Raw genomic sequence first — 26523 nt, 5'->3', positions numbered from 1 at the left:
TATAGGAGGCCAGGAAAAGTAAGGAGTGGAAGTGAAAAGAGGATCAAATTTTGCACTTAAAACTAAGCTTAGAAAATCAGCTAAATTTCTAAATCACTGGTGTTATGTGTGTGTGTGTTTATTTTGTAGCAGTAGTCTGTAATTAATGACAAATCTTATTTTGAAATTATTAAATGCAGCTGAGCTTTTTAGCAGTCAGGAAATAAAATGACCACATTTGCTACTGTTGGATGTTAGTACAGTTAATATAAAGTTTTATAGATGGTAAAGTTAGTCGAAAAATTAGATTTTTGTAGGATTAGCTGTAAGCCATGCTGACATCCAGTATATTCATCACTATCTGAAGAAACCTTGATAAGTGGCCAAAACAAAGTCTATCTGTTGGATAAACAACTTTTATACTAGTTAAAGCTCAAGGATTGTAGTAGTGTCATTTTGGCAGAATCCAGATTCACTTTTCCCCTTTATACCTTATACCATTCCAAGGGGGGTGTTGCCTAATTATCTTTGATCTTGGAAGTTGGTTGGAACATGAATTCTTCCTGAAAATGATTTTTGTTCCTAAAAGAAGGAAGATTTCTAACAGCTTCTGCACCTTAAAAATCAGTTGGAGTGCTGGGCTCAGTTTGGCATATACCCCTTTAATAATTTAGTGCATGACTATAATCCCAGGCTCCGCTCCCGAGGCTGAGGCACTAAGCAACTCAGTGAGAAACTGTCTCTAAGTAGAATACAGAGTAGGGCTGGAGATGTGGCTCAGTGGCCAGATACCCCTGAGTTCTATCCCCTGTACCACCCTCCCCCACTGCCCCCCAAAAAAAACAGTTGGAGAAATGTGTGGCATTAAAAAAAAAAAGTAGTGAATTCTTCCAATTGAAGCGAATGCTTCCATTTTAAGTTTCCTTTCAAATGCCAGTTGAACTTTATTACCAATAACAAAGGGATGTTTGACAATACTTTTGTGGTTGAAGAGATTCAAAGTAGAAATGATATGGAAAATTTCCAGAGACTGTTCACAACTACATCGACTCTCCAGTTAATTAAAGTGGTTAGCTTACAAATTTAGGGTGATGGTTTTCAAATAAGGTTGGGTAATTTTTTTGAATTCTTACTACATGGTTTTATGAGCTTTCAAATCTAGACAGAAATATCCAGATAAGAAGGATATTCTAAAAGAAACTTGTAATCCTGTTTTGGTGTTCATCTTCTCATTAGTTCTGCCAACTGAACATTAATCAGAAGAAAAGATCAAATGTATACAAGTCTATTTACTTCCTTCAGAGAAGCTCTTATAAGGATAAGTAACAGAGGCACAATTGTAACAATTAACACCTCTATATTTGTATATACTCTCTGTATTCATATAGTTACATAGGTATCATCAATAATAAGAACCCTGGGTTTTTATAGATGGAGTAAATCTAGAGACTATTTTGAAGAAGAATATGACTTGGAGAGGTTAAATATGTGTAGAGAGGTCATGTGGTAGAATAATAAATAACATTGTGTGCAATACCTGGTTCTAAGCACTTTATATTAACTTCATTCTAGTAACAACTTTATGAAGTGGGTATACAGTTATTATTGATGAGGAAACTGAAGCACTGAATTTAAGTAAAATTTCCACATATAGCTAATTTGTGGCAGACCTAAGTGACCTTGCTCTGGTCACTGGTTTCATGTTGTAAAAAACAGTGTTTTACTGATTCTTGGGGGTGGAGAAAGCAGAAAGAAACCATAGGAATGGTTTTCTAATGTAAATGGCTTTTGAGGAGTCTTCATCGTCAAATGCTTATGAAGTCTGGACCCGCAATTTGTATTTTTTTTCTTTTCCTGATTTTCTGGCACCAGACAGTTCTAAATCATACTAAATATTACAAATTGGAGAATCTACCAGTAGAGGGAAAAAAAGTTTAATATCAAATCAAAACTCTTTTGACCTAGACAGATGCAGGGAATGAATAGCTCCAGACCTCTCAAATGACTTGTGTGCTAGGGGGAACAGTCAAATAAGATTAGAAGGTTAGATGTATAGTTAGTGGACAAGTGGCATAACTGTACGCTGCATGAGGACCAACTGTTTATGTAACTGAATAATTAAGTTGATTGTTTTAGCAAAGGATATTTGCCTCCTATGCCAACTTCCTTTTTGGCAGGATAGAATAAAGAATATAGAATTTTTCAGATATACACAAAACATGATATAATGATATCCCCCTATGTACCTATTACATAGTATCAACAGTTATCAGTGCATGACAATGTTATTTTGTTTCTCCTCCCTCCACCAATGTATACTGAAGTATTTTTTTAAATTAAATATTGAGGGGGCTGCTGAGGATTGAACCCAGAGCCTTGCACGTATTAATAAGCACATGCTTTACCACTGAGTTGCACCCCATGCAGTCTACTGAAATATTTTAAATTCTGATTATTATTTCCATCCACCTAAATGTCAGTCACATCTTACAAATGATAAGGACCCTTAAATACTTAGCCTCCAATTCTGTTATCATAGCATTAAATAACAAGACAAAGTTATAGCAACCCAATATTCACATTACCCCAAAAACTTTATTACCTTATTTACAGTTAATTTTTTTTCCAAATATTTTGTTTTTGTGGTAGGTGGACATAATACCTTTATTTTATTTTTACATGGTGCTGAGGATCTAACACAGGGCCTCATGTATGCTAGGTGAGTGCTCTACCACTGTACCACAACCCCAGCTCTACAGTTAATTTGTTCAAGTCGAAATTTCAACAAGGTCTAGGAACACTTTTGTTTGGTTAATATCTTTTAAGTTCTTCAAATCTTTGGTAGTTCTCTCTTCTCTTGTTTTTCTTGTCATTTGTTGAAAAAAAATCACATTTTGTAGTATTTCATACATCCTTTCATGGTATTTAACATGTTTCTGTATGGCTGCATTTCCCATTAACTGATAACTAGAGAAACTTAATCAGAGATTTAACTTTCAGGCAAGAACACTTCACAAGGGATAACTATGTACTTCCTATTGTATCACATCAGAGAGAATATTACTTTATTGTAGCTCTTGTTAAGATTGATCAGTAGAGTTACGTGTTACCAGTGTGATCCATAAATAATAAATTCCTCATCAACCTTCCTGCTTGATGATTTGGCCAGTTAATTTTGTCTAAATTATTTCATTAAAGTTAGATAACTCTTATATCTTAACAATATGGGCTCTGCAAATGGTCACTATATCTAGCCAAAATACAAAGTTTATGTCTGGGACATAGCATTGAAAGCAAATTCTAGAATTAAGCATTGATCGACTCTGACATAACTGTGACAGCACTGAAGGTTATGAAAGTGTGTGTCTGTGTGCACACATTATGCACAAAAATCTATTGGGGCTTTCTGTGTTATGAGAGAATAAAAACTGGACATCTGTCCATCGTAACCTGAAACATGAATTGATCTCATCAATCAAAGGATTTTTTCCTACCCAATTAAAAAAAACTCTTAATCTCTGAAGTTAATCAAAAGCTGCATTAAGTATGCCATTCTCTGGTGAAGTTGAAGAATAGTGAATATGCAAGACTGATTTATTCCAAATTAAGAATCTATCTTTTTAAACTAGCCAATCCCAAATAGAACCTAGCTTTTTAAATTTAAATTCAGTGCTTAGAATGCTCAGGTCCTTCAAATACCTTTCCAGTACTTGGGAATAAGAATCAAAAGGCATATTCGTGAGGACAGAAGTCAAGAGTACTCATCCAACATATGTTAAAGCAGAACAAAACAACAACAACAAAAACAAATAAACAGAGAAAACCTGATGAACTTCTTGTGTTCCAACTAGCAGTTGCTTGTTTTAGCATCCAGTACAATTTTGTCCAACAGGGGTCATTCCCCCTTCAGCATTAATTAACCAACTCTCCTTTTTCACTATTCTTATCCAGTCATCCAAGTTTAAATTTTTAAGGTTTTTCCCTCATGATGTTCTAAAACTGATTTGATCCTTTGATTTTCTGTCTTGGATCACAAGAATGGACAATTTGTAAATAACAAATTAGAACATTTCAGTCAGGGTATTCTGCAGTACTACGTACACTTGAAGTAGATAGGATGCCACATATCCTTTTGAGTGCCATTCACTCTTGATTAGTCTTAATTTAGTCTAACCTTAAAAAACTCTCTATTTATAGAATACATTTATGATCAACAGTTCTTAATTATATCCACTAAGAAGCAAAAGTCTTATTCACATCTTAATGTTTTTGAAATTGGGAGGTATTTAATGAGGGTCAGAAGAAGCTATTCAGTTGGGGGAGAGGAGTATAATAGTGCTGTAGTTACTGTTTATGCATATACAATACTAGCTTTGTATAGAAGCTGTTCATTTTCCACCTCTCTTATTTGCCTTGATAATAACATAGTTGGATTTTCATTTGAATTTGACTGTGCTTTGTTTCCTTGAGCAAATGGTACTTAGACTATGAAATTGTATCTTATAGTTTTCTTTATCCTAATCTGCTTATTAAAGTAGTTCTTACAGAACTGAAGTCCAGAATAGTTAATTACTTATGATTGGAGTGAATCCTTATTTGTATTTGGGCAGATAAGGGAATATGGATCAAATTTACCTTTGGCAAAAATCTGGCTTTCTTTTATGGTTAATATTATTTTAAGTAAACTTCCAAGGAGGAGAAGTCTTATTTGCTTTTTGGGTAGCTAGTTTGTGTGTTGCTGTGAATACTTTACCTGTCAGTTGAAATATAAATCTCCAATATAAATCTCTGTAATCCTGGGACCACTCAGTAGAGCTTCAGGTTGGTGTCCCTCAGTCAAGAATATCATTGTTTTTTCTTCATTATGTCAAACAAATCTTTTCATCACATCATGACACATACAAAAATGGTTCGACAGTTTGGATTGAGAAACTAGTGATAGTATAGTTAGAAAATGTGGTTAAGGTCCTCATTTCATTTATGGGTGGTGGAGAATTAAAAAAAAAATGTAGAAATATAAGGTGTTGTGGGTGTTACCAAACAGGAAAAATAAATGTGGACCTAAGACCAGTGAACACGTGGGTTCCTTACTAGAGTTTAAGGAAGCCATTCTTCTGAGACTATTTCTGTTTCCACAGTGAGGGCTCTGTAGGTTCAGGGGATTGAAATCAGAACAAGTCTTGGGACTTTTCTTGATATAGCTTTCATAAGTTTGCATGAATGTTATGTTTCTTGTTCCACTAGAAAGATGGCTACCACAAAATAAGAGTCAGTTACATGGATGATTTTCTAGAAACCTAATTTATTACTTAAAACTTTGGGATGCTCATGGGAGCTTAATGAGAATGTTGAGTCTGAGAGGCAGAGGTCACCATGATGTACCACAATGGCTGGTGCATTACAGAGGAAGAGACCACTGTTGGCAGTTCTACAGAGAAAATTTTAAGGTAGGGTTTGTGCTCACTTGACTTCATGTGGCTTCTGTTGATATGATCAAAAATTTGAGGCTTATAAACAAATTGTCCTATAGACGTGGCAGAATTTTAGGCATTACATGGATTTAATGTGGTCTGAGCATCTAAAGTACTATGCACCTTTACTGACACTTGTTAAGCTGTAAATATTCCTTCCTTCTTCCTGGCTAAAACTCTCAGTACCATGTATAGCAATAGTGCTTCTTTGAGTGGAATTAATGCATGTGTGCAGCAGATTAGGCCTTTCTAATTGAGAATTATGAAAGATGAAGGGACATAATAACTCTTTAAATGAGCTGGAATAAATTAAGGATGAAAAGAATTAACACATTCTTTCTCCTTTCCCCTAAATTTAAGGTGGAAATATGTTAATAGTAACAGCTGTCACCTTTTATATATCCATTTGGAATTTCTGATTGTGTAACTGTGGAATTCCAACTCTTTGATTTCCATGGAGTCTGGTTGTAGAATCATTGGTGCATGGAGTTAGGGTTGTGTTGAATAAGGTTTCCTATTTTATTAGTGATTAAGATACTGTGAAATTTAGGTGGCATATATGCTTCAAAAATAACAAAAATAATTTATGAAGTATTAAAAGATGAAAGGAATGTGGAAATATCTAAATTGCTTCAGCAAGTATATAAAACTGCCTATGTTTAAATATATTTTTAGGCCATTTTTTAAAAATCCTGTTTTCTAGGCCTAAATTGAGTTTAGAGAACAGGGTGTCCCCTTTTAGAAAGGTCTGCAATAAGTGGCAAGGTGATTTTAATTAGAACAAAAAACTGATTTCTTTTTTGTTGAAAAACAAAAAAATTTAAAAAGAAAATCTAGCTTTCTTACAATTCTAGCACCCTGAATTAATCACAAGTGACATTTTGGGGAATGACTTATGGGTGCATAGATAAATTACTATACCTGAACATGTTTTCCTAAAATTATAATTTATAATTATTGCCTAGTTTAAAAAGTTCCTGTTACATATTAATGTTTTCTAGTGTTGTTTTTAATCATCTTTCCCTTAGTAACTATAGTATTCCAGTTATGGATATACCATAATTTTTAAAGTAATATAGCATAGATATCACTGATTTGGGGAACTTTTTTGCTTCCTTAGGATCACTTTTTTTTTTTTTTTTTTTAAAGTATTGGGGAGTGAACTCAGCATTAGCTACATCCCAACCTTTTTAATTTTAGTTTGAAACAAGTTCTCATCAAGTTGCTGAGGCTGATCTTGAGATTGAGCCCTCCTACCTCAACCTCCTGGGATTACAGTAGTGCACCACTGTCCTGGCTCCTGAGAATAAATTAATAGAAACTGAATTATTGGTTAGTCATAAAGATATTTTGAGATGTTTATTAGATATTGCTTTTTAGAAATTGGACCAGTTTATACTCATAGTAGTAATATGTTCATTCTTTTGTCTATGTTCATTTGTTTACTGAGTAAGTGTTAAAGACTTATGTATCTGGCATAATTCTAGGCCCTGAGGCATGTTCGAAAAAAAATAGAATTTCTGCCCTCTGGCAGATGACAAAGGTATGGTCAGGAAGGTAGGCATTAATCAAATAACCACAAATAAAAGTGCAGCTGTGATAAGTTACAGACTAATTGATTGTAGATACCTTTGTTGACTTTGATATTAGGATTCTTTCTATTTATATGTGTTATTAAAGGCAACATTTGTATTTTAATTTTTTGTAAAACTAGAAAAATTTGATGATTTTTCATGTTAATGGTTTATTTGTATTTTTGTTAATTACTTTTTCATTTGTAAGTAAGGCCCTTTTATAATCCTCACAACCCTTTTAGTTTGGACTCTGTAGCTGAGACAAACGTGTATTTGTTTTGCCCTTTAACGAATCTGGAGACCTCACAGGAGAACGGAAGAAAGATTCTGCTAAATAGAAACTGTTTGAGCAGTTGTACCGCTATTGTGGACAGGCATCTCTAGTCCTTAACATTTTTTCTATTTTGATAACCACAGTAGGGCATTCCTGGATTAGCCTCAACCTGAGTATTTTTTAGGGGATTAGACTATTCAGGGCTTGGCCAGAGGGATTTACAATTTAAGAATTATGTATTTGCTTGTTGATATACAAAGGAGTCATTTCAGAATCAGATAGAAATGCTGTTATTGATATTAATTAATTGATGCAGGTAGGTGTGTCAACCTGTAGAATCTCATAATGGTACTGTGCATAGTTGAAATAAAATAACTGGCGATCATGGGGGCACACATAACCAATGTCTGATTATTGATGATTAGCTAAATCAGAAAATGAAGAATGTATTTCTATTAATAGATTTGAAAGAATTTTTAGGGTGTATTATGAACTTCATTTTATGAAACTCCCTATTTTTACCGTGACTGAAAATGAATTTGAATTTGTTTTTTTTTTTTTTTGTTTGTTTTTTGTTTGTTTTTCTTTTTTGGGTGAACAACTTGGGAGGGAGTTTGGGGTTTTTAAGCCTTTAAACACTTTCTGAAGATTTCTGGTAACCAAACAAGGACTGCATAGTAGTTTACAAGTTGAATGCTGCTTTCACTTTTGTCTGGACACCATAAGAATCTGCCAGGAACTGTTAATGTTAAGACTTGTCTATCAAAAGGAGTACCTTTTTGAAACTGCAAGAGGAATAACAGAATCCCTGATATTCCAGATTGTGAAATGCTTTTTTACTGAAGGAAAGGACTCCGAATCACCTGCCAGAGGTTGGGAATACTGAGGGTGAATTATTTTGGTTCTTTCCTTGGCAGTGGAGCCTCTGAGGATCAAGCTTGCCAGAAAAGGAAATATTTAATATTTAGGAAGCATAGCTGTTAGTGATATAATGACACTTTAGTTCAGTACTTTGCCATCATATACCTACACATAATTGATAATGATGTTATTCATATCATTAATATCATTAATATCCTAATTGATAATAAACCTGGAGAAAATGAGTGACTATGTAACTTACGAAGAGCAACACCTTTACATCTTACAATGCCTCTATGAGGAAGAGAATTTTAATTCCATTTGGCAGGTATGGAATCAAAGCCGAGAGGTGAGGTCATTTTCCCCAAGGACTATGTAGTTTGTTAACTACATAGTTAGTAAATAGAGTAGAGTTTCCAAACTAGGCAGACTGGTTCTACTGTACTGTATTGCTTTTTCTAGTTTCTAAATGAGTACCTTTGGGATACTGGGTTTGGATAGGAATAGGGATTTTCATGGGGTAGTCGTTTAAATGAATCTGCAAAGCAAGTGTAATTCCTTTCTTGCTGCTAAGGTTTTGTTGGCTTAAAAACTATTAGGCATGCTTTTTTTTTTTTCTTTCTTCAGTTTTCTGCTCTGGAGAGTTTAGTAATTTTTCACTTAGGTTTTAATGCAACTAATATCACAGTAGTTAACCACTTTCTCATTCCTACTATTTGCCAACCATTGCATGTTGAAGATATATTAATCCTTGTCACAATATGCTGTCAAGAAGTAAAGGACTATTTTTATCTCAGCTTTATAGATGTGTAGATTTCTAGACCAAAGAAATATCTAGTTTTATGTTTACTGGTATTTTAATGCTAATCATTTAGCGTGTAGCAAAAGCTAGAAATGTTAGATTCCTCATCACTGTAGTAATTTAGGGGAGAAGTGGGAATGAAAGTAAGTTGAGTTTTATTTATTCACTTCTGAAGTTGAATATAAAGTTGTATGGTTTTCTTCTAGGTACCTTTTATGTTACAGGTGATTTGTAGAATTCAAAGATAAAGCCAAAAAAATTCAGAACAGAAAATTATTTACAATGTGAAATTCGGAATAGACTATTGAGTGTGAGAGAGATTGACTGGGTAGACCCATTGTAAACAGAATCTCTGACAACAGACTTGATTTTTGGAAACTATAAATAATACCAATTATTAATGAATAATGAGAAAATGATACCATTTCCTTCATCTGTAAAAGGTGAATAAAAGATGCTTTTGGTAACCTAGAATGCAGAAATTTCCATAGATGCCATATATGAATGGTTGACTCTCAATTGCTAACTTTGGGGTCTTTGGCCAGCATTGAGCCAAAGTATAGGGTCATCTTAGTTGATTGTGAAAAGTGATGTTAAGGGTAGTATTGATTGAGAAGTTAGTAGAGGAAATTATCAGAGTTGTTTGTCTTTTTATTTAAAGCTAAATAAATTTTAGAGATAAACCTTCCAATTTCAATAGTCTGTGAGTTGCTCAGAATTTGAGCAAAGGATATTCCTAGGCTTCAGGAGTTTATCAAGTCCCTGATTTTCAGAATCATGGTTCTTAATATACTTGATGATCCCATGTTTAGCAGTGCTTTTCCATGAGGACTTTGAGAAGACATTGTACAGAGATGATGTGAAAAGCTAGTTCTTTTAAGGGAGAACTTAGACACCAGAATTTTAAAGGTAATGCCAGGAGATTGCTGCCCTCAGTCCCTGGAAGTGGCAGAGTGGGACCTGGAGCTGCTGAACAACCCAGGCCCACCTCAGGGTCAGGTGTAATTCTAATTTTTATCCCCCCACCCCAGTGTTGAACAAATGTTCTCAATTTCCTATGATCTCTGAGGATAAAAACGTTAGTCAGTGTTACCCAACAGGTGGAGCAGTGCTCAGGAAAGGTGATCAAGACAGACCTTGCTTTCCTTATTAGTCAGATTCTTGATTGCAAAACAACAGAAATAGAATTTGAAATACATTCACACTATCTTTAGTTATTTAACCAGCTGGAGTGAAGTTATCTTGGGCTGTGTATGTCAGATTTATTCCCAGATCAGTAACCATTTGTGAGCATTTTCTATATCAGGCACTGATATTAGGTTTTAGGTCTACAAAGAATCTTCTTTCACAGGAAACCCCTTTCATGTAACTAATATAGGATGTTTGATCATGCCTATTTTCTCTCTGCTGTATTTAAGGGGAGGACGTTTATTTCTGTTGACTGGTTAGTCCTACCAAAGGGTTATTATGACAAATTATGATCTTTTTGATCAGTTATTTTAAACTGTGTCATACAAACTTTTTAATCTCTTCTGCCATTTGAAACTTTCCAAAGACTATTGATAGAGTCACTTCCTTCCTTTTCTCCCAGCGAAAGTTGTTTCAGGCTTTGGAAAAAAAAATAAATGGATATGTCCCATATTTGAACTTTTTGTGATTAGAAATATCTGAATACTGGGCTGCAGACGTAGCTCAGTGGTAGGCTTTGGGTTCAATCCCCAGCATCAAAGCAACCACCATCAACAACTTGAATACATACATGGTGGCAAGATTTGATTAAGTTTGCTCTTTTGGGGCCCTTGAGAAAGAGGAGAAATAAAACAAAAAACCAGAGTGATAGAGGTTCTAGTAGAGGAAGTGAATGGGAGAAAGGGAGATGGTTAAAACACACACACACACACACACACACACACACACACACTTTTGTAGATAACCTGAAAAAGCCTTATGTATTGTAAAAGGTACCTCTTTATACCATCCCTGAATCTCACATTCTTACCTTCAGCTGACTGGAGCCTTCCTTTCCCTCAAGACTCTACCGTATGTGGTTCATCTTAAACTGATCATCATATGGAGAGTTGGGGTGCATGCATAAGAACAGGCAGTGTAGCTTGATCTGTACCTGTTGGCACTGATTTTAATTCTTATTCTTTACTTGGAGGGACTTTGAGCTTTTAAAATTACTTAGCATGTTTTGTTAGTGATTGGAATATGTATTTGGATGTTTTCAAGACAATTACATATGTTTCTGAAAAGGAGTATGTTTAAATTTATGTAAGTTAAGCCACATTCTGTTAAACTCTGTGTTTATGAAGTAAATGGTCTTTAAAATTCCTAATTTGTTTTTGTTTAAATGCATGTTCAGTGCTAAGAAAGAGTCCATTCTCTCTCTGATTTAAGTATACTTATTTTCTAAAAATAGTTTGAATAATTTTTAATTGTAGTAATATTTTTTATTATTTTCCTTTGTCTGCACAAGTTACCTACTGTACCCCCAAATTGGGCTTTCAAAGAAAGGACTAGTTTTGGTGTTTTTCTTTGGATGTGTTCAGTGGTTCTTTGTTCTCTCTTTGCCCTGCATTTCATCTTAGTGTTTTATCAGTTTTTCTCCACATAGAGATCATGAATGATATACTACATAATTTCAAACACATTCCACATGAAAGGTGGCAATAGCTTTTGATTTGGGGAATTGTTGGGTTTGAGTCATTCAGATTTATGATAGCAAAGTTTTTTTTTTTTTTTTTTTAACTTTTCTGCACTTTGCCATATAAGGTAATATTTATAGTTTCCAGGGATTAGGTATGGTATCTTTGGGAGCCACCATTTAGAACATAAATAGTCACATGCATCCCATGTGCAAAATATGTTCACATGACTCCAATATCCCCAAAGTTTTACCTCTTTACAGTATCAGTCTAAAACTCATCTAAATATCATTAGTAAAGAAGTTCCATATCTCATCATTAGAACTATACCTCAGGTAAGAGGGAGACTCAGAGTATTATTCCTTCTGATACAAGAATCTTCCCCCAGTTGTGGACCTACAAACTAGGATAGAAGTTATCTACTTCCAAAATACAGTAGTGGGACAGCTATTGAGTAACACAGATATTCCCATTCAAGAAGGGAGAAAATGGAAGGAAGCAGCCATCAGTCTGAAGCGATTTCAGAATCCTATACAGGAAATTCTACTAGGGTTTAAGGCCTGAAAATAGTCCTAAGTATTACAAAGAAATTTTCAAGAAATAAGGGGCATATTCATTGAAAGAATTTTTTTTTTTTGTATATGGCTGAACTCTTACCAGAAATTTCTGTTTATTTTTTCTACCAGCAATTTATTATATTACCAATTCTTTTATCTAGTCATGTTGGTCCACATGTATATTCATATCTATAACCATGTCTATAACTGAAGACCTTCAGACTTGCCAATCTTAACATGAGCAAAAGTTGTAAAGTTTTGATAATTGTGCCTTTTCATATACTTTTTTCCAGTTTATGTTCATATTCTTGTCTAATTTTCTGTTTCTTGATTTGTGTGATGTCTATACACACACATGTATACATATGTATATTATTTCATTTATTAATCTTTTTTGAGATGGGGGTCTTGTGTTGTTTAGGCTGTTCTCAAACTGCTCAGCTCAAATGATCCTCCCACCTCAGCTTTCTGAGTGTTGGGATTGCAGGTGGGTACCTGACTTTGAGTTTGGTTTATTTTTTTGTTTTAATTACAACGAAATCTGCCATTTTTCACTGAGTACCTGATTTTTTTTTTTTTTTTTTTTTTTTTTTTAAGAGCTGAGGATTGAACCAAGGGCCTTGTGCTTGCTGGGCAACTATGCCCTCCTCTACTTGCTGTCAGACAAAAATGATTTTAAAATAAGTATTTCATGCCTGAAAGGACAAATTATGTAGAAATTCATGCTGTACTCTTATTTCTGAAAATGAATGTGTGTGGTGTTCTTTGGAGGGCTTTCCTGTAGAAAGGCCCATCCTTGATGGCTTATGTATGAGCCATTGCAGTGAGCACTGTGCTCTCACCCTTGCAGTTCCCTCTAATTAGTGCAGCTCACTCCAGCTTTCAAATCTTATGTCTATAATTTGAACCCTTTGGTAAATCTACTGAAGAGGGAAATGTTTGAATTTTAAAGATTTAAAAAAAAAATAAGTAGGTACATATGTAATAAACTGTAGAGAGTGAGTGCAGACAAAAGCATCCTTGATATGAACATGAAACCCAGATTTAAAAAAAAAAAAAAGAAACCCAGATTTACTGCAGGTACTTTAAAAAAAAATTCTGTTAAAAAGTAGCCTTATAAATCCTAAAGAAATGTTTTGGTAATATTTATTTGATACAGAAAGAATGTGTTATGAGTAAAATATGTTAAAAACAATGTGATCTGATTTAAATTGCAGGGGAAAATACAACTGTATCTCTGCGTAGAAAAAAAGTCTGCAATAGAAAGTAAATTATTTTGAAATAGAAAGTGATTATTTTGGGATAATTGGATTGATAAACGTATATGAATTTTTTAAGAAACCAGATGCAGGTGCGGTGGTACATGCCTGTAATACCAGCTATTCAGGAGGCTGAGGCAAGAGGATTGTAAAGTTCTAGAACAAACTAGGCATGTCTCAAAATTAAAAAAAATAAAAAGGGCTAGGAATGTAACTCCGTGGCAGTTGCACCTGTGGGTTCAGTCCCAGTACTACCAAAAAATAAATAAATAAAAAAAATTTTGAAAGACCCTATAGCTGGGTATCTATAATTTTTTTTATATATTTATTTTCTGGTTTTTCTATAGTGGATGTGTTTTACTTGTGCAATAAAAAATATTGATATCTACCCCCTTCCAACCCCAAATAACTGCCTTAAGAAAATAAGTATTTGGAATACTTGTGTTATTAACTTAAAGTTGACTATACTGTGATCTTTTTAGCTCATTTTGGTTGCAGAATTCTTAATATTCTTCACTTAGTTGTTTATATTAAACTTAAGGGAAAATGATTTTTATTAAACTGAAGGTATTAAATCATAACACTGAGAGGTGGTAATATTTCAGTTTTTCTGCTGAAATAAATGATTCTTACAGCAACTATTATTTTCCTTTGCAAAAGTGTTAACACCTCTGAACAATGTAAACTTGAAGCACTGAGTATCATTTTCTGATACTTGTAGCATAGTGAGTGATTTGTGTTTAGTAATACCTTTAGATAATTTTATTTGCTTTTTCTTAATTTTGAGAAATTCTTTGTTGCCTTTCAGTCTTATTATCCTGCATTGATTATTTTTTAAAACAATTATTTCTGCCTTTTTAGTATAAGTTTCTTATACCCTCAAATAGTACCTGTTTTATGGTACTTGAAACTTTCACTTTTTATTTGTTATTTCTTAGGTAAACGCAAAGCACTGAAGTTGAATTTTGCAAATCCACCTGTCAAATCCACAGCAAGGTTTACTCTGAATCCCAATACTACAGGAGTCCAAAACCCACACATGTGAGTATTCTCGGTAATCAAATAAAGAGCTCAACTTAAGGTTTTAAACTTATTGGATTTTATGAATTTTTCCAAGCTGAGGGGTTGATATTTCCATTATATTAATGGACCATTTGAAATGTTACTCTTTCAACTTATATATAAAGTTATTGATTCTGTTGTCTTAAGTTGGTAAACACAATTTTCCTTTTTTAAGTTTACTTGGGGAAAAAAGAGCCAAAGATCTAGATTAATTTGTAGCTTTTTAATACTCCTTACTAAACTCTGAGAATATTATTTATCTTTTTCCTTTTGGATTTCCAGTTAAATGACAATATATATTTTAAGAAATTTATTTGTCCTCTGTGTAAATCCTACCACTCAGCTGGTGATAAAATAGATTCCCATTCTTAATAAGCCAAATTCCTCTAAGATTTTCCATGTCATAGCACATTGAAAGAACTGTATACTTATATAGATGTCAGTGATTTTTTTTAGCAGTTTATTCACTGAATATTTTTAATTAAAAAAGGAAACAATATTGTAACATCTCACTGAAAATATTAGAAACATATCAGTTAATTCACCTTCAGAACTATATTTAGAATAGCAGTGTCTAGAAGGGAGGGATGTATATGTGTTTGTATATACTCATGCTTCCACCTGTAGTCTTAAAATAGAGGATTGATTAAATGCAAGCTGCATGTAACAAATTATTTGACTAATAATACTATAAATTTTTTTAGGCTAGTTTTCATAATTAGATTTCTTGTCAGAGCTCAGCTAAAGCCCCAGTCTTCTTACCTTCTTTGTAACATCAGATGGGGATCTATATTGAGTAAGGAAACATAGTATTTTTTATTTATTAAGAGCTCCAGTAATAAGGAAGTGCTTTTAAAAGAACCTCCTTCTTCATTTCCTAGAATTTCTAGTTAAAGCTAGTACAGAACTAATTCTTAAATATAGTCCATTTTCTCTCACCTTAGTTACTAACTAAACCACGTACTTGAAGTACCACTTAATAGATCTCTCTCTCTCTTTTTAAGTCCTTTGAACAGGAGAGAGACAACCTGATTTGGATTTAGAATTAGGGAGACATTTACATATTTGTACTGTTCCCTGTGAAGTTTCTTGATTTATGGAGAATTTGTAGACAGAATCTCCTTTTAGTTTGTTTTTAAACAAGTAAACATAGGATAAAAAAATGTTCTTTTCTAAAAATAGAGTTGATTGGGTTTTATTTATCTAAACTAGTGCTTTATAATAATCCTATATTTCCTATATTTATAATAATCCTAGGTTTTTCATCTTTTCTCAGCAAAAACGTTAAAAATTTGGGAGGACATGGTAATAGGTATTTTTACTTATGACAGAATCTTTAGAACTTGACGTTGGTATGTAAAAATTTAGACCTAGACTTTGTTGGAATTGTATTATTACATAGGTCTATGGATCTGGATCAGGAGTAGGCGAATACTAGCATTGATACTGGTCAATTATAATTATTTTATTACATAGGAGGTATATACATAGGAGATGCCACTTTCCCAGCACCTTCCATAAGGTGTCCTTTTCTTCTTCTTTTTGATTGCTGTAAAACAGTTCTTCGCAATTTGAAATCCTAACTTGCAATTTGTAGGAGCATTGAAGTAAGATATCTCTTGCTTATTTATGTATTTTTTTTCCCTTAGAGTTTCTATGAACTTTTTGTTACGGAGCTAAATGTAAACTTGTTCATGACTTTAGGAAAAAGAAGGAACTAATGATGTTAAGCTGTGTCCAGGAACAATTTCATATCCACTTAGCATTGATTTCTTCTGGGTGCAGGATCCTTTGGAAGGAAAGATCCAAATTAAAAAAAAAAAAAAAAAAAGAAGACAGCATCCTTAGTGTCTGAAAACCAACAGTTTAAGTGAAAATGCAAGAGGTTATAGCAATTCAAGAATTAAGGCATAACGAAATGCAGATTGAATGTCAAATGAAAGGTGTAAAGGGGTAAGATCACTTTAAATAAGTTACATGGTGAAAAGTTTTCATAGAGGAGCAAGATTTAAATGAAATTTTGAAAGACAGGAAAGGATAGCTGGAAAGAATAGAGAATGGCATTCTGCTGAGTATAAGTACAATATAAGTTTTGGGAATCATGTAGCTGTACTTAATTGTAGCAATGTTAGTTACGGATGACCTATTTCTATCTCTCATTGGTGCTTTTAGCATTGTTTCTTTATAACTGATATTCTAAAATTATAAGAGGATATGCTTAGGTATGGATCACCTTTCTGTGTATCAGATGAACACTTTTTAATGATTTATGTATCTGTGTTTCTTAGAAAATTTTTGTTGCTTTCCTTTTGATATATTCCTTTATGTTTTTCCTATGATCTCTTCCTGAAACTTGACTTAACTTGAATGTTGGGCTTCCTGAATTCCTTGTTTTTTTTTTTTTTTATTTTTCTTTTATATTTTTCTATCTCTTTGTTTTCTTGTTCTGTATCCTGGGAGATGTCTTTTATTTTTTGATCTCTCTAGGAATATTCTCTTCTGTCAATCTCTTAAATTCCAGGGATTGATCGTAGCTTTTTCTTAGTATCTTATTAATTTATGGATGCAAAATAAGGAATTTTAACATTATTTTCTGTATCTGTTTCCTTAAGGGTTTGTTTTTCTTGTAGCTTCATGTACCCCTATGCCTTGTAAGTCTTGATTATTTGTTGATTGGAAGCTCTGATTATGGATCTTCACTTGATAGACAACTTTTCTATGAATAGTTGAGAAATGGCTGTTAGAACTGGTATTCAAAATACCAGATTTAAGTAAGACCAGAGGTTTACTTAAATTAAATTTAAGTTGAGAAATGGCTGTTAAATCTGGTGTTCAAAATACCAGATTTAAGTAAGACCAGAGGTTTCCCCACACGTTTGTTTTCTTTAGAAACATGCTCCCTTTTCACTTTGGAGGGAAGGTGAAGAGAAAATGTGGCATAGACTAGACCTTTCTTTAGAAATAATTTTAATAAATTCCTTAGATTCTAAGCCTTCATTTCTTTTAACTTTGGATCCTCTCTGATTTAGAGTTCATTTGGGTCAGCTGGGGATGTACTCAAGGGTAGCGCACTTGCCTCGTATGTATGAGGCCTTGGGTTCAATCCCTAGTACCACCACCAAAGAAAAACTTCAATTGGTATGACGGGTTGGCCAGAGCAGGTTCCTACTCAGGAGGTATGAGCCACCTGGGGGGAAAAAAAAGGTCTGAAATAATCAGTAAGAAATAAGACAAAGCCAAAGATTAGATTAAAAAGCGGAGCACCTCAATTCTTTATTTAAGGGGAAGTACATCAAAGGCAGGGATAAGGTTTCAGTGGAGGAGTTTTATTTTGGTCCTTGTTCTCTCAGTGTGGCAGGAGTATTGCAATAAACAGGTTGATTGGCGTTTGGCAGGCCACACCCATCTTCCAGAGGCTGTATTTGAATTTGAGCTATAAGCAGGTCAGGGTACCAGCATGAAGTGGGCATTCTCACACCAGGGTGTTTCTGCCTGGGAGATCCCAAGATAGATTCCCTACCTAATGGCTGGAACATAGCTCAGTTTACACAGGCTCATAGATGGCCCCCAGCAAATTGGGATTATGATTTGTCTTTCATATTTGCTTTCATGCTCACCTTCCACCAAGTATAATGGATTGTAGTTTTCTCTGTTACTCTTTAAAACTGTTCATTATGGAAAATTGTAATCATATCTAAAGCTAGAGTCATAGGAATCTCCTAATATTTATCAATCAGCATTAACAGCTTTAGTAGTTAATGGTATGACCAATGTTGTTTTTAATCTATTCTTGCATCCCTTTTAGTTTTAACTGAACCTCAGATATTATTTCTTCTACAAGGACTCCTTTTAGAAAACATAATCATAGTACTATTATTACATCTAGTAGAATAAATTATTCTTTAATATCAGATAACAGATTACCTCATTAATTCATTTCTTTTATTCTTCCTACCTTTGATTGAACTCAGGACCTCATGTGTACTTGGTAAGCACTCTATCACTGAGCCACATCCCACACCATCATTAGTTTTTGTTGTTGTTTCTTTAATGTTTTTGTAAACAAGATTCTCTACTAACTACATACAGTTGGTTGTTCAGTCTTCTAGAGTTTCTTCTCTAGGAGTTAGTTTTTCTTTGTCTATACAGTTTTATCAGTTTTCAGACTTTTATAAATTTGTTTAAGTCTCTTAATTTCTTTATTTTTTTTTTCCCTTTCTTCCTTTTTAAAATTGTTTTCATTTGAGTTCTTGGAGGGTAAGAGGATAACCTGAACTAGACTTTTTTTTTGGTGGGGGGGGGTGAGGAGGGGAGTACTGGGGATTGCACCCAGGAGACTTTACCACTGAGCTTTCCCCCAAGACCTTAGTAATTTTTTGAGACAGGGTCTCACTAAGTTGCTCAGGGCCTTGCTAAGTTGCTGAAGCTGGCCTCTTAACTTGTGATTCTCTTGCCTCAGCCTCCTGAGCGCTGGGATTACAGGCCTGTGCCACCAAGTCCAGCTAAAAATTTTTATTTTAATCATCATTGGTTAAAATTATAAATATTTCTAACATAGAAAATTATTATTTTAAAAGAGACTCTTGTATCTACTACCTTGATTTAATAGATGTTAATATTTTATCTTTTGATTCTTAAAATGAAAGGTCAAGATGTATAACCAAGGAGTACAAAGGAAGATCAAAGGAAAAAAAGTGTATGGCTACCTTTTAAATTTCTACCATATTTGGATTGTATTAGTATTATAAATCTTTTCTGAAACCCAGAGATGTTCTTATAAATGTGGCGGACTTATGCTAAAATCATGTTCAGTATATAAATTTGACACACAGAAATAAATCTTCTGTTAAATTCTATTTTTATCATGATGAATAATGGTGGAATGCTGTCAGTGTACTAAATCCTTTAAAATGTACTTAGTATTATTGTTATTCTGAATGAACAGCCCTTTTATCTTCATGACATATCAGAATTGTTAAGAAGAAACATTAGTTTAAAAGTTAACAGTGGAAATAAATAATGATGAGTACAGATACATTTTGGGGTTTAAGTGTTTTGGAACCACATGTTTTAAGTTTAAGGGGCTGTCTATTGAGAGCAAGAGGATTATTAGAATCTCATAGTTATTACATTTGGACAAAGACTCAAGTTGTGCTATAGAACGTCTAGGAGTCCCCAGTTAATCACTAGTATTCTAAATTCCATGATAAACTGCCTGGTAAAACTTTATCTTAAAAGGTAGAATAGTAATTATGAATTGTCTAGACATTGTTGTTTAAATTGTGAAAACTTTAAAAATGTTAGCGTCCTTGTTTGTGTCCCAGCATTGTCACTATCTCTGTTATCTTGGCTGTTACGTAACTCTGATCTCAGGTTAATAACTGAATTAGAGTAGGAATAGTCGCTACTTTATATAGTCAATTAGGGAAGGTGAGAGGGGGATGAGAGAGAGAGAGAGAGAGAATATGAATTAATTTATTTTTGTAGTACTTTTCTTCATATAAAGTCTCAGGGAAGAACTTATGGAAGAATTGCTGTGACTCTGAGCCAGGAGAGGACTTTGTAACCTTGTCTACTTTTATTTTCCCAAATAGTCCTCAGGACATCTCTGGTAAATTTCTAAGTATAAAAACACAACTAGTGTATATAAACTTGAAATTGTTTTTTCATCTCTCAAGTTTTTTGAAACAATTGTGGTAATGTGGAATTTCTATGTTTCTGAGGTGGGGCACTTAAACACAAAGTAGCAGTAATGATAGAAATATTTGTAGGTTGATGTTTTAAAATCCAGATTTATTGAACCTGTAGAGTGTTCTTTTGGGAAGGAAGGCTTGTTGGCCTTAATTCTAGAAACCTTTTTTCCTCCTTTCTTGTTGTGATAAAATACATATAACATACACATTTTTTTACTGTTAACCATTTTTAAGGCTGCAGTTCAGTGACATTAAGTACTTCAACATTGTGCATTCCATCACCATTATTCATTTCCAGAACTTTTCCATATTAGACTGAAACTCTATCTAATTTATATAATCTTTTGTCTTTTTTCACTGGAACCTGCTAACCATCATTCTACTTTATATTTCCATGAATTTGACTACTCAGTTACTTAACTGTTAGAAATACTGAGGTGCTACAAGAAATCAAGCGTTCTTGGAAGTGGGTGGGTAAGGCAAACTTCTACCAGAAGGGTGTGCTACCTGGCTAGCAAGCACATCTGGGCGTACATTCCACCTGCTTTTATCCCTAACGCAGTGCTATGCCTTGCTCTGATAGGAGGAATTTGGGATTACAGTCTATGAGATCAGCTAATTTTAAAATTGGGGCAGGTAAAGGAAGAGACTGTAGTTAAAATGGCTACAATTGGATCTTACATTGCAATTAAGGCTAAATACTATATTCTGAAAATGGACCACTGAACTTTCTATTCTCATATAATTGGAATCATAGCAGTATTAGTTCTTTTCTGCTTGGCTTATTTCATTCAACACAATGTCTTCAAGGTTCATTCATGTGCTATGTATCAGGATTTCCTTCCTTTTTAAAGAATAAATATTTTTTGTAAATATGTGTAACATTTTGTTTAGCTATTCATCTTTTGTTGGACACTTGAGTTTTTTCCACCTTTTGACTGTAGATAATAATACTGCTTTGTGAATAATATTTTAAAGCTTGTATTATTGTACTTTTGAAAGTTATAGTTTAGTGGTGCCCAGTTTTGTCCTCAACTCCATATTGTACCTTAGCTTCCTGGATAGTTGTGGTACACTTTCATAAATCAGCTATTTATTGGGGAAGTAATTCTCAACAAGGTGGCAGAGGTAATAAGAGTGGTTGAACTGATTCTGTGAGCCCTTACTCCTTAAAATTCAGGAATATAATTCTTTAACTTGATTTTTATAGCTGAGGTACTGGATGTTATTTCTGGAATACTTTTCCATTCTCTTCCTCCTTTTCTTCTTTCCTGCACCTTACTCTTATGAACTCTTTCCATTTAGAAGTGACAGTCTTTCATAGTAGGAAAATCAATTTATTTTTCTCTTTTGTATGAACCTTCCTGCTGGAATTTCACTTCAGGGTTTGGACCTCTTAGTTTTAAATTTTTTTTTTTTTTTTTAAAACTTGTTTCCCCTTTTACTTTATATGTGTTCTCTCTCTTTGTTCTTTTCTTTGGCTGTTCGTTGGTGTGTTTCTCTCTCTCTCTGTCTTTCATACACACACACAATAAGACAACAAGAAGTTGATTGGAAGCTTTGAAATTTGACCGTTGGGACTTACAATGAAGTGAAAGAAAAGCACCTGAGTTTTTCCTTTGGAGGACTCCCAAGTGTTAGCATCTGGAGGGTCTTTTCTCTTTTTCTCTTGGACTAATCTGTCTTTTTTGTCTTGTTTGTGTTTAAGGGTACATTAAGAGTTGGATAGGGGTTGGGCTATGTTACTGAACCTAGTGTGTATATATCTTACAGCTACAATTCTGGGACTCCTACTAGGCAAAGAAGGTGAGGTATGTTTCCTTTATGTAAGTTTTAATACAATCCACCTTATTATATTTCTTTCCTGTGCCTGTTTGGTCATTGCTGTGACCAAAATATCTGAGAAAAACAACTTAGAGGAGGAAAATTATGTTTTGGTTCTTGGTTTCAGAGGTTCAGTCCATGGTATACTTACTTTGTTGCTCTAAGCCTGAGATGAGGCAAAGCATCATGTTGGAAGGGTGTGATGGAGGAATGCTGCTCAGCTCATGGCACCTAACAAGCAGAGAGAGAGAGAGCCTGGAGCCAGGAACAAAATATAGATCCATGGGCATACCCCCAGTGACCTACTTCCACCAGCCATACCTGCCTGTCTGTGGTTCCACCTAGTAGTCCATACAAATTATTGATCCATCAAATGAATACACTGATGATTTTATGGCTCACATAATCTAAATCATTTCAGCTCTGAACATTCCTGCATGGCCTGACACAAACTTTTTGGGCGAGACCTCATAACCAAATCATAATATTCTGGTGTCTTTTCAGTACAGTTTCTCCAGAATTAACAACCTTGGGTCACTTACTGAGGCAAAAGAGGGACCATCCCCTGGTTGAGGCCATCTAAGGATCTAATTGCTTCTTACATAGACTTTTAATAATGTCATTAAATTGAGCCCTTACTCCCATCCTCACTGATGCTTCTTACACTTTGTAGTTTTTGTAATTTACTTTTGGGGATATCCTTTGTTATGGGCAGGTTTTAGCTTCAGCTTTCTCTGCCTTGCTGATTAAATTACTACTTGTGCATTTCTTTTGCTTTTGCAAATATTTGTTGCTGTTTCTTCTCTAGTGTTGTCTCGTCATTTTCTCTTTTACATTGTAAGTTTGAATCCCATGAAAATCCGTTTCAGAAGCAAGGAAAGACTAAATGCATATTTATCTAGAAATCTCTTCATTAAGTGGGCTTGTAAAATTAAGTTGTTGATTAAAGGAATTATACTGTTTTATAACTGATAATACACACACACACACACACACACACACACACACACAAGTATTTGTTTTGTTTTGGTTCTGAGGATTGAACCCAGGGCCTTGTGCTTGCTAGTCAGGTGCTCTGTCACTGAGTTATATGCCCAAACACAAATATTTCTTAATCCAGGAATTATATTTTTAATGAAGAGGACATAAATTAAGCCCATTTGAGGAATGGGCTTAATTCTCATTCATTCTGAATGAATGAGAAAAAGAATGTGATGTTGTTGCTAAATATTTAGATGCCTAGGCCATGTACAACATTGAACATAGTATCATTAAAAGAGTAATAAGTAACTTTAAGGAGCAAAGAAAAGAAGAATGAATTAAACACATGAGTGAGTAGAAGAAAATAAAGGTAAGAACCGAAACCAATGAAATAGAGAATGGATGAAGAATAGACAACATGTACCATTTCAAAAGTTGTTTCTTGTAAAGGTCAATAAAAGTGATATACCTCTAACAAGACATAGCAAAGAAAAGAGGAAATCTAAATTATCATTGTCAGAAATGAAAGAGGGCATATCACTACAGATCTCACAAATGCAAGAGCATATTATGGAAATCAAATGAACAACTTTGTGCCAATAAATTAGACAACCTGTATTAGTCAAAGTTATTGATATACTTAAACCTGACCCATGAAAAATTTAAATCTATACATCTGTAAAACAATTGAATTTATAATTAAAATCATTCCCACAAAGGAAATGTGGGGACTATGTGGTTTTCCTGGTCAATTTTATCAAATATTAAAAGAAGAAATAAATGGCTTGGGTAAAAGGTGCTTGCTAAGTATACATGAAAGCCTGGCTTCCATCCCTGGCACTGAAAAAAAGAAAAAGAAAAAAAGTCTAATCTACAAAACTTTTCAAAAATTTGGTAGGGAACATTTCCCAACTTGTTTTTATAAAATCAACATAATCCTGATATAGAAACAATACAAGGGCATTATATAAAAAAATAAAACTGTAGACCACTATGCTTAATGAACATACACTTGAAAATCCTCAGCAGTGTATAGAAGTATAACACGTTACAACCAAATAGAATTCATTTTAATTGGGCATTTGAAAATGATCAGTGTAATTCATTAATATATTTCTTAATATAGAAAGAGAGAAAAAACTTGTAAACATTTTAGTAGACACAAAAAATATTGGATAACATTCAGTATTCACCAATAAAAATTTTGGATTAAACTAGGACTAGAAGGCCGTACTTTCTCAATCTGTTAATGTGCATCTATGATAAAAATCTATAGTTAATATCATATTAGTGATGAAAGATTTGATGCCTTTTCCATGATTGATAACAAGGCAAGAAAGTTTATACTTACCAATTCTTTTTTCATTTTACTAAAGTTCCTAGCCAGTGTAATAAAGCAAGAAAAAGAATTAAAAGCCCTAAAGATTGGAATGAAAGATTCAAGCCAGTATGTTTTTGAACAGATGATATGATTTCACGTGTAAGAACTCTTAGTCTACCAGAATTACCAGACTTATTCAGTGGCCTTAGCAAGATTACAGGATATCTGAAGATCATACCAAAATCAAATCTTAAAAAAAGGTTTATTAGTTTAAAAAAAACAAACTCATGGAAAGCAAAGTTTTGAAATAAATGTAGTATCCTGAAAAAGCTTGAAATAGGGATACATTTAAGAAAAATGCCTTAAGATTTATGTACTAAAAACTGTAACACATTTCTGAGAGAAATTAAAGACTTGAATACATGGGTCAATATTGTACATTCTGGGTCTGGAAGTATAACTTAGTGGTAGAGTGCTTGCCTAACATGTGGATGGCCCTGGATTTGATTCCAGAAAACAAAAAAAAAAGATGCCATTTTCATGTATTGGAAGTTAACATTACTAGTACGTCTGTTCTTATCACTTTGACTTAATTGATTCAATGAAATTTTAGCAAACTTTTAAAAATACATGTAATTTGATATTTTGATTCTGTAATTTATATGAAAAAGCAAAGGACATAGAATAGTCAAATTTTTTCAGCAGACTAAGGCAAGAGGATCACAAATAGTAAGGTTAAGGATAACCTTAGCAACTTAGCAAGATTCTCTGAAAATAAAAGGGACTGGGAATGTAGCGCAGTTGTAAGCAGCCTTGCAGTTAATCCTCAACATCACAAACACACACAAAAAAATTGTAAAAGAATAAGTTGATTTCATTGTTTACTGTAAGACTGCAGTAATTAAGGCTTTATGGAAGGATAAGGAATAGAGAAATAGGTCAGTGAAATAGAATAGAAAGTCCAGTAGACAAACACATATACAGTTACTTGACAGGATTTTTACCAAAACAATCTTACTGCTTATCAAAAATTTCTAAGAAAACATATATGTGCAAGTCATATAAGGAGAGAAGATAATAAGCACATATACCTGACATAGGACTTTTGCGTATGGAATGAACTACTGCAAGTTCAAATTTCAAAACTGAATTAAAGACTTGAATAGACACTTCACAAAGAAGGTGTAGGAATGGATAATAAGTACATGAAAAACATGCTTAACAATGTTGGCAAAATAAGTTAGTTCTACTACATTTTCCCCAAAATGGTTAAAATTAAAAGATATCTTAGCCTACCCCTTGTTATTTATACAAGTTAAAAATGTCTTCTAAAAAACTATGCAGATATTCATAATAGCCCCAAACTAGAAAGAACCCAAATGTTCATAATGGATAAACAACTGTGGCATATTATTCAATAAATTACTCTTCACTAATAAAATGGACATTACACCTATGTTCGCAGCCATATTGGTGCATCTCCAAAAATGCTGAGAAGCAACAGCCACACACAAAAGGGAACCCACTGTTTAGTTCTGTCTGTGTGAAATTTCAGAACAGGCAAAATTGATTTGTGGTGATTGAAATCAGAACAATCAATACTTGGCCTTGGGGAGATTGACAAGGATGGCACAAGGGAACTTTCTGTGGTGGTAGAGTGTTACATCTTATGTTGATAAGGGTATATGCCTTTGTCAGAACTCAGTCATTGAACTGTTACGCTTACGAGTTTGGAATTTTACTATATGTAAATGGTACTTCAATTTTTTTAAAAAAGCCAGAACAGTAACAAAGTTACGTGAATAGTTTGTTTATTCTTACTGAACAGTAATTGTGGTTTTCTTTCCTTGTTCTCAAAGGACCTGTGTGTTTTAGCATTCTTTTTTTTTTTTTTTTTTTGTTTTTCAATTTTACTTTTTTTTTTATTTATTTATTTTTTTTTACGTTTACATAGGGTAATGATGTTTATTATATTTTTCCCCTCCCCCCCACCCTAAATATAGGGTCTGAAATTTTCTTTCCTCGATGTGTCTCTGTCTGGTTTAGGTATCAGGGTGATATTGGCTTCATAGAACGAGTTTGGTAGGGTTCCCTCCTCTTCTATTTCATGGAATAGTTTGAGGAGTATTGGAATGAGCTCTTCTTTAAAGGTTTTATAGAACTCGGCTGAGAACCCATCTGGTCCTGGACTTTTCTTTGTTGGTAGGCTTTTGATGA

At 33.7% G+C, this 26523-nt stretch overlaps 1 protein-coding gene across 1 annotated transcript in view; it reads left to right on the top strand.

Moving 5' to 3' along the window:
- The window catches only part of Map2k4 (mitogen-activated protein kinase kinase 4), a 121934-nt gene that overhangs the window by 17068 nt on the left and 78343 nt on the right, over window positions 1-26523 (top strand). The window contains 1 exon segment of the mRNA XM_047545984.1: window positions 14364-14466. Coding sequence (XP_047401940.1) covers window positions 14364-14466 — 103 coding nt within the window.

Source organism: Sciurus carolinensis, chromosome 3 (genome assembly GCF_902686445.1).
Source record: "Sciurus carolinensis chromosome 3, mSciCar1.2, whole genome shotgun sequence".
In the NCBI taxonomy this organism is placed as follows: Eukaryota; Metazoa; Chordata; class Mammalia; order Rodentia; family Sciuridae; genus Sciurus; species Sciurus carolinensis.
This window is presented reverse-complemented; position numbering and strand designations above follow the sequence as displayed.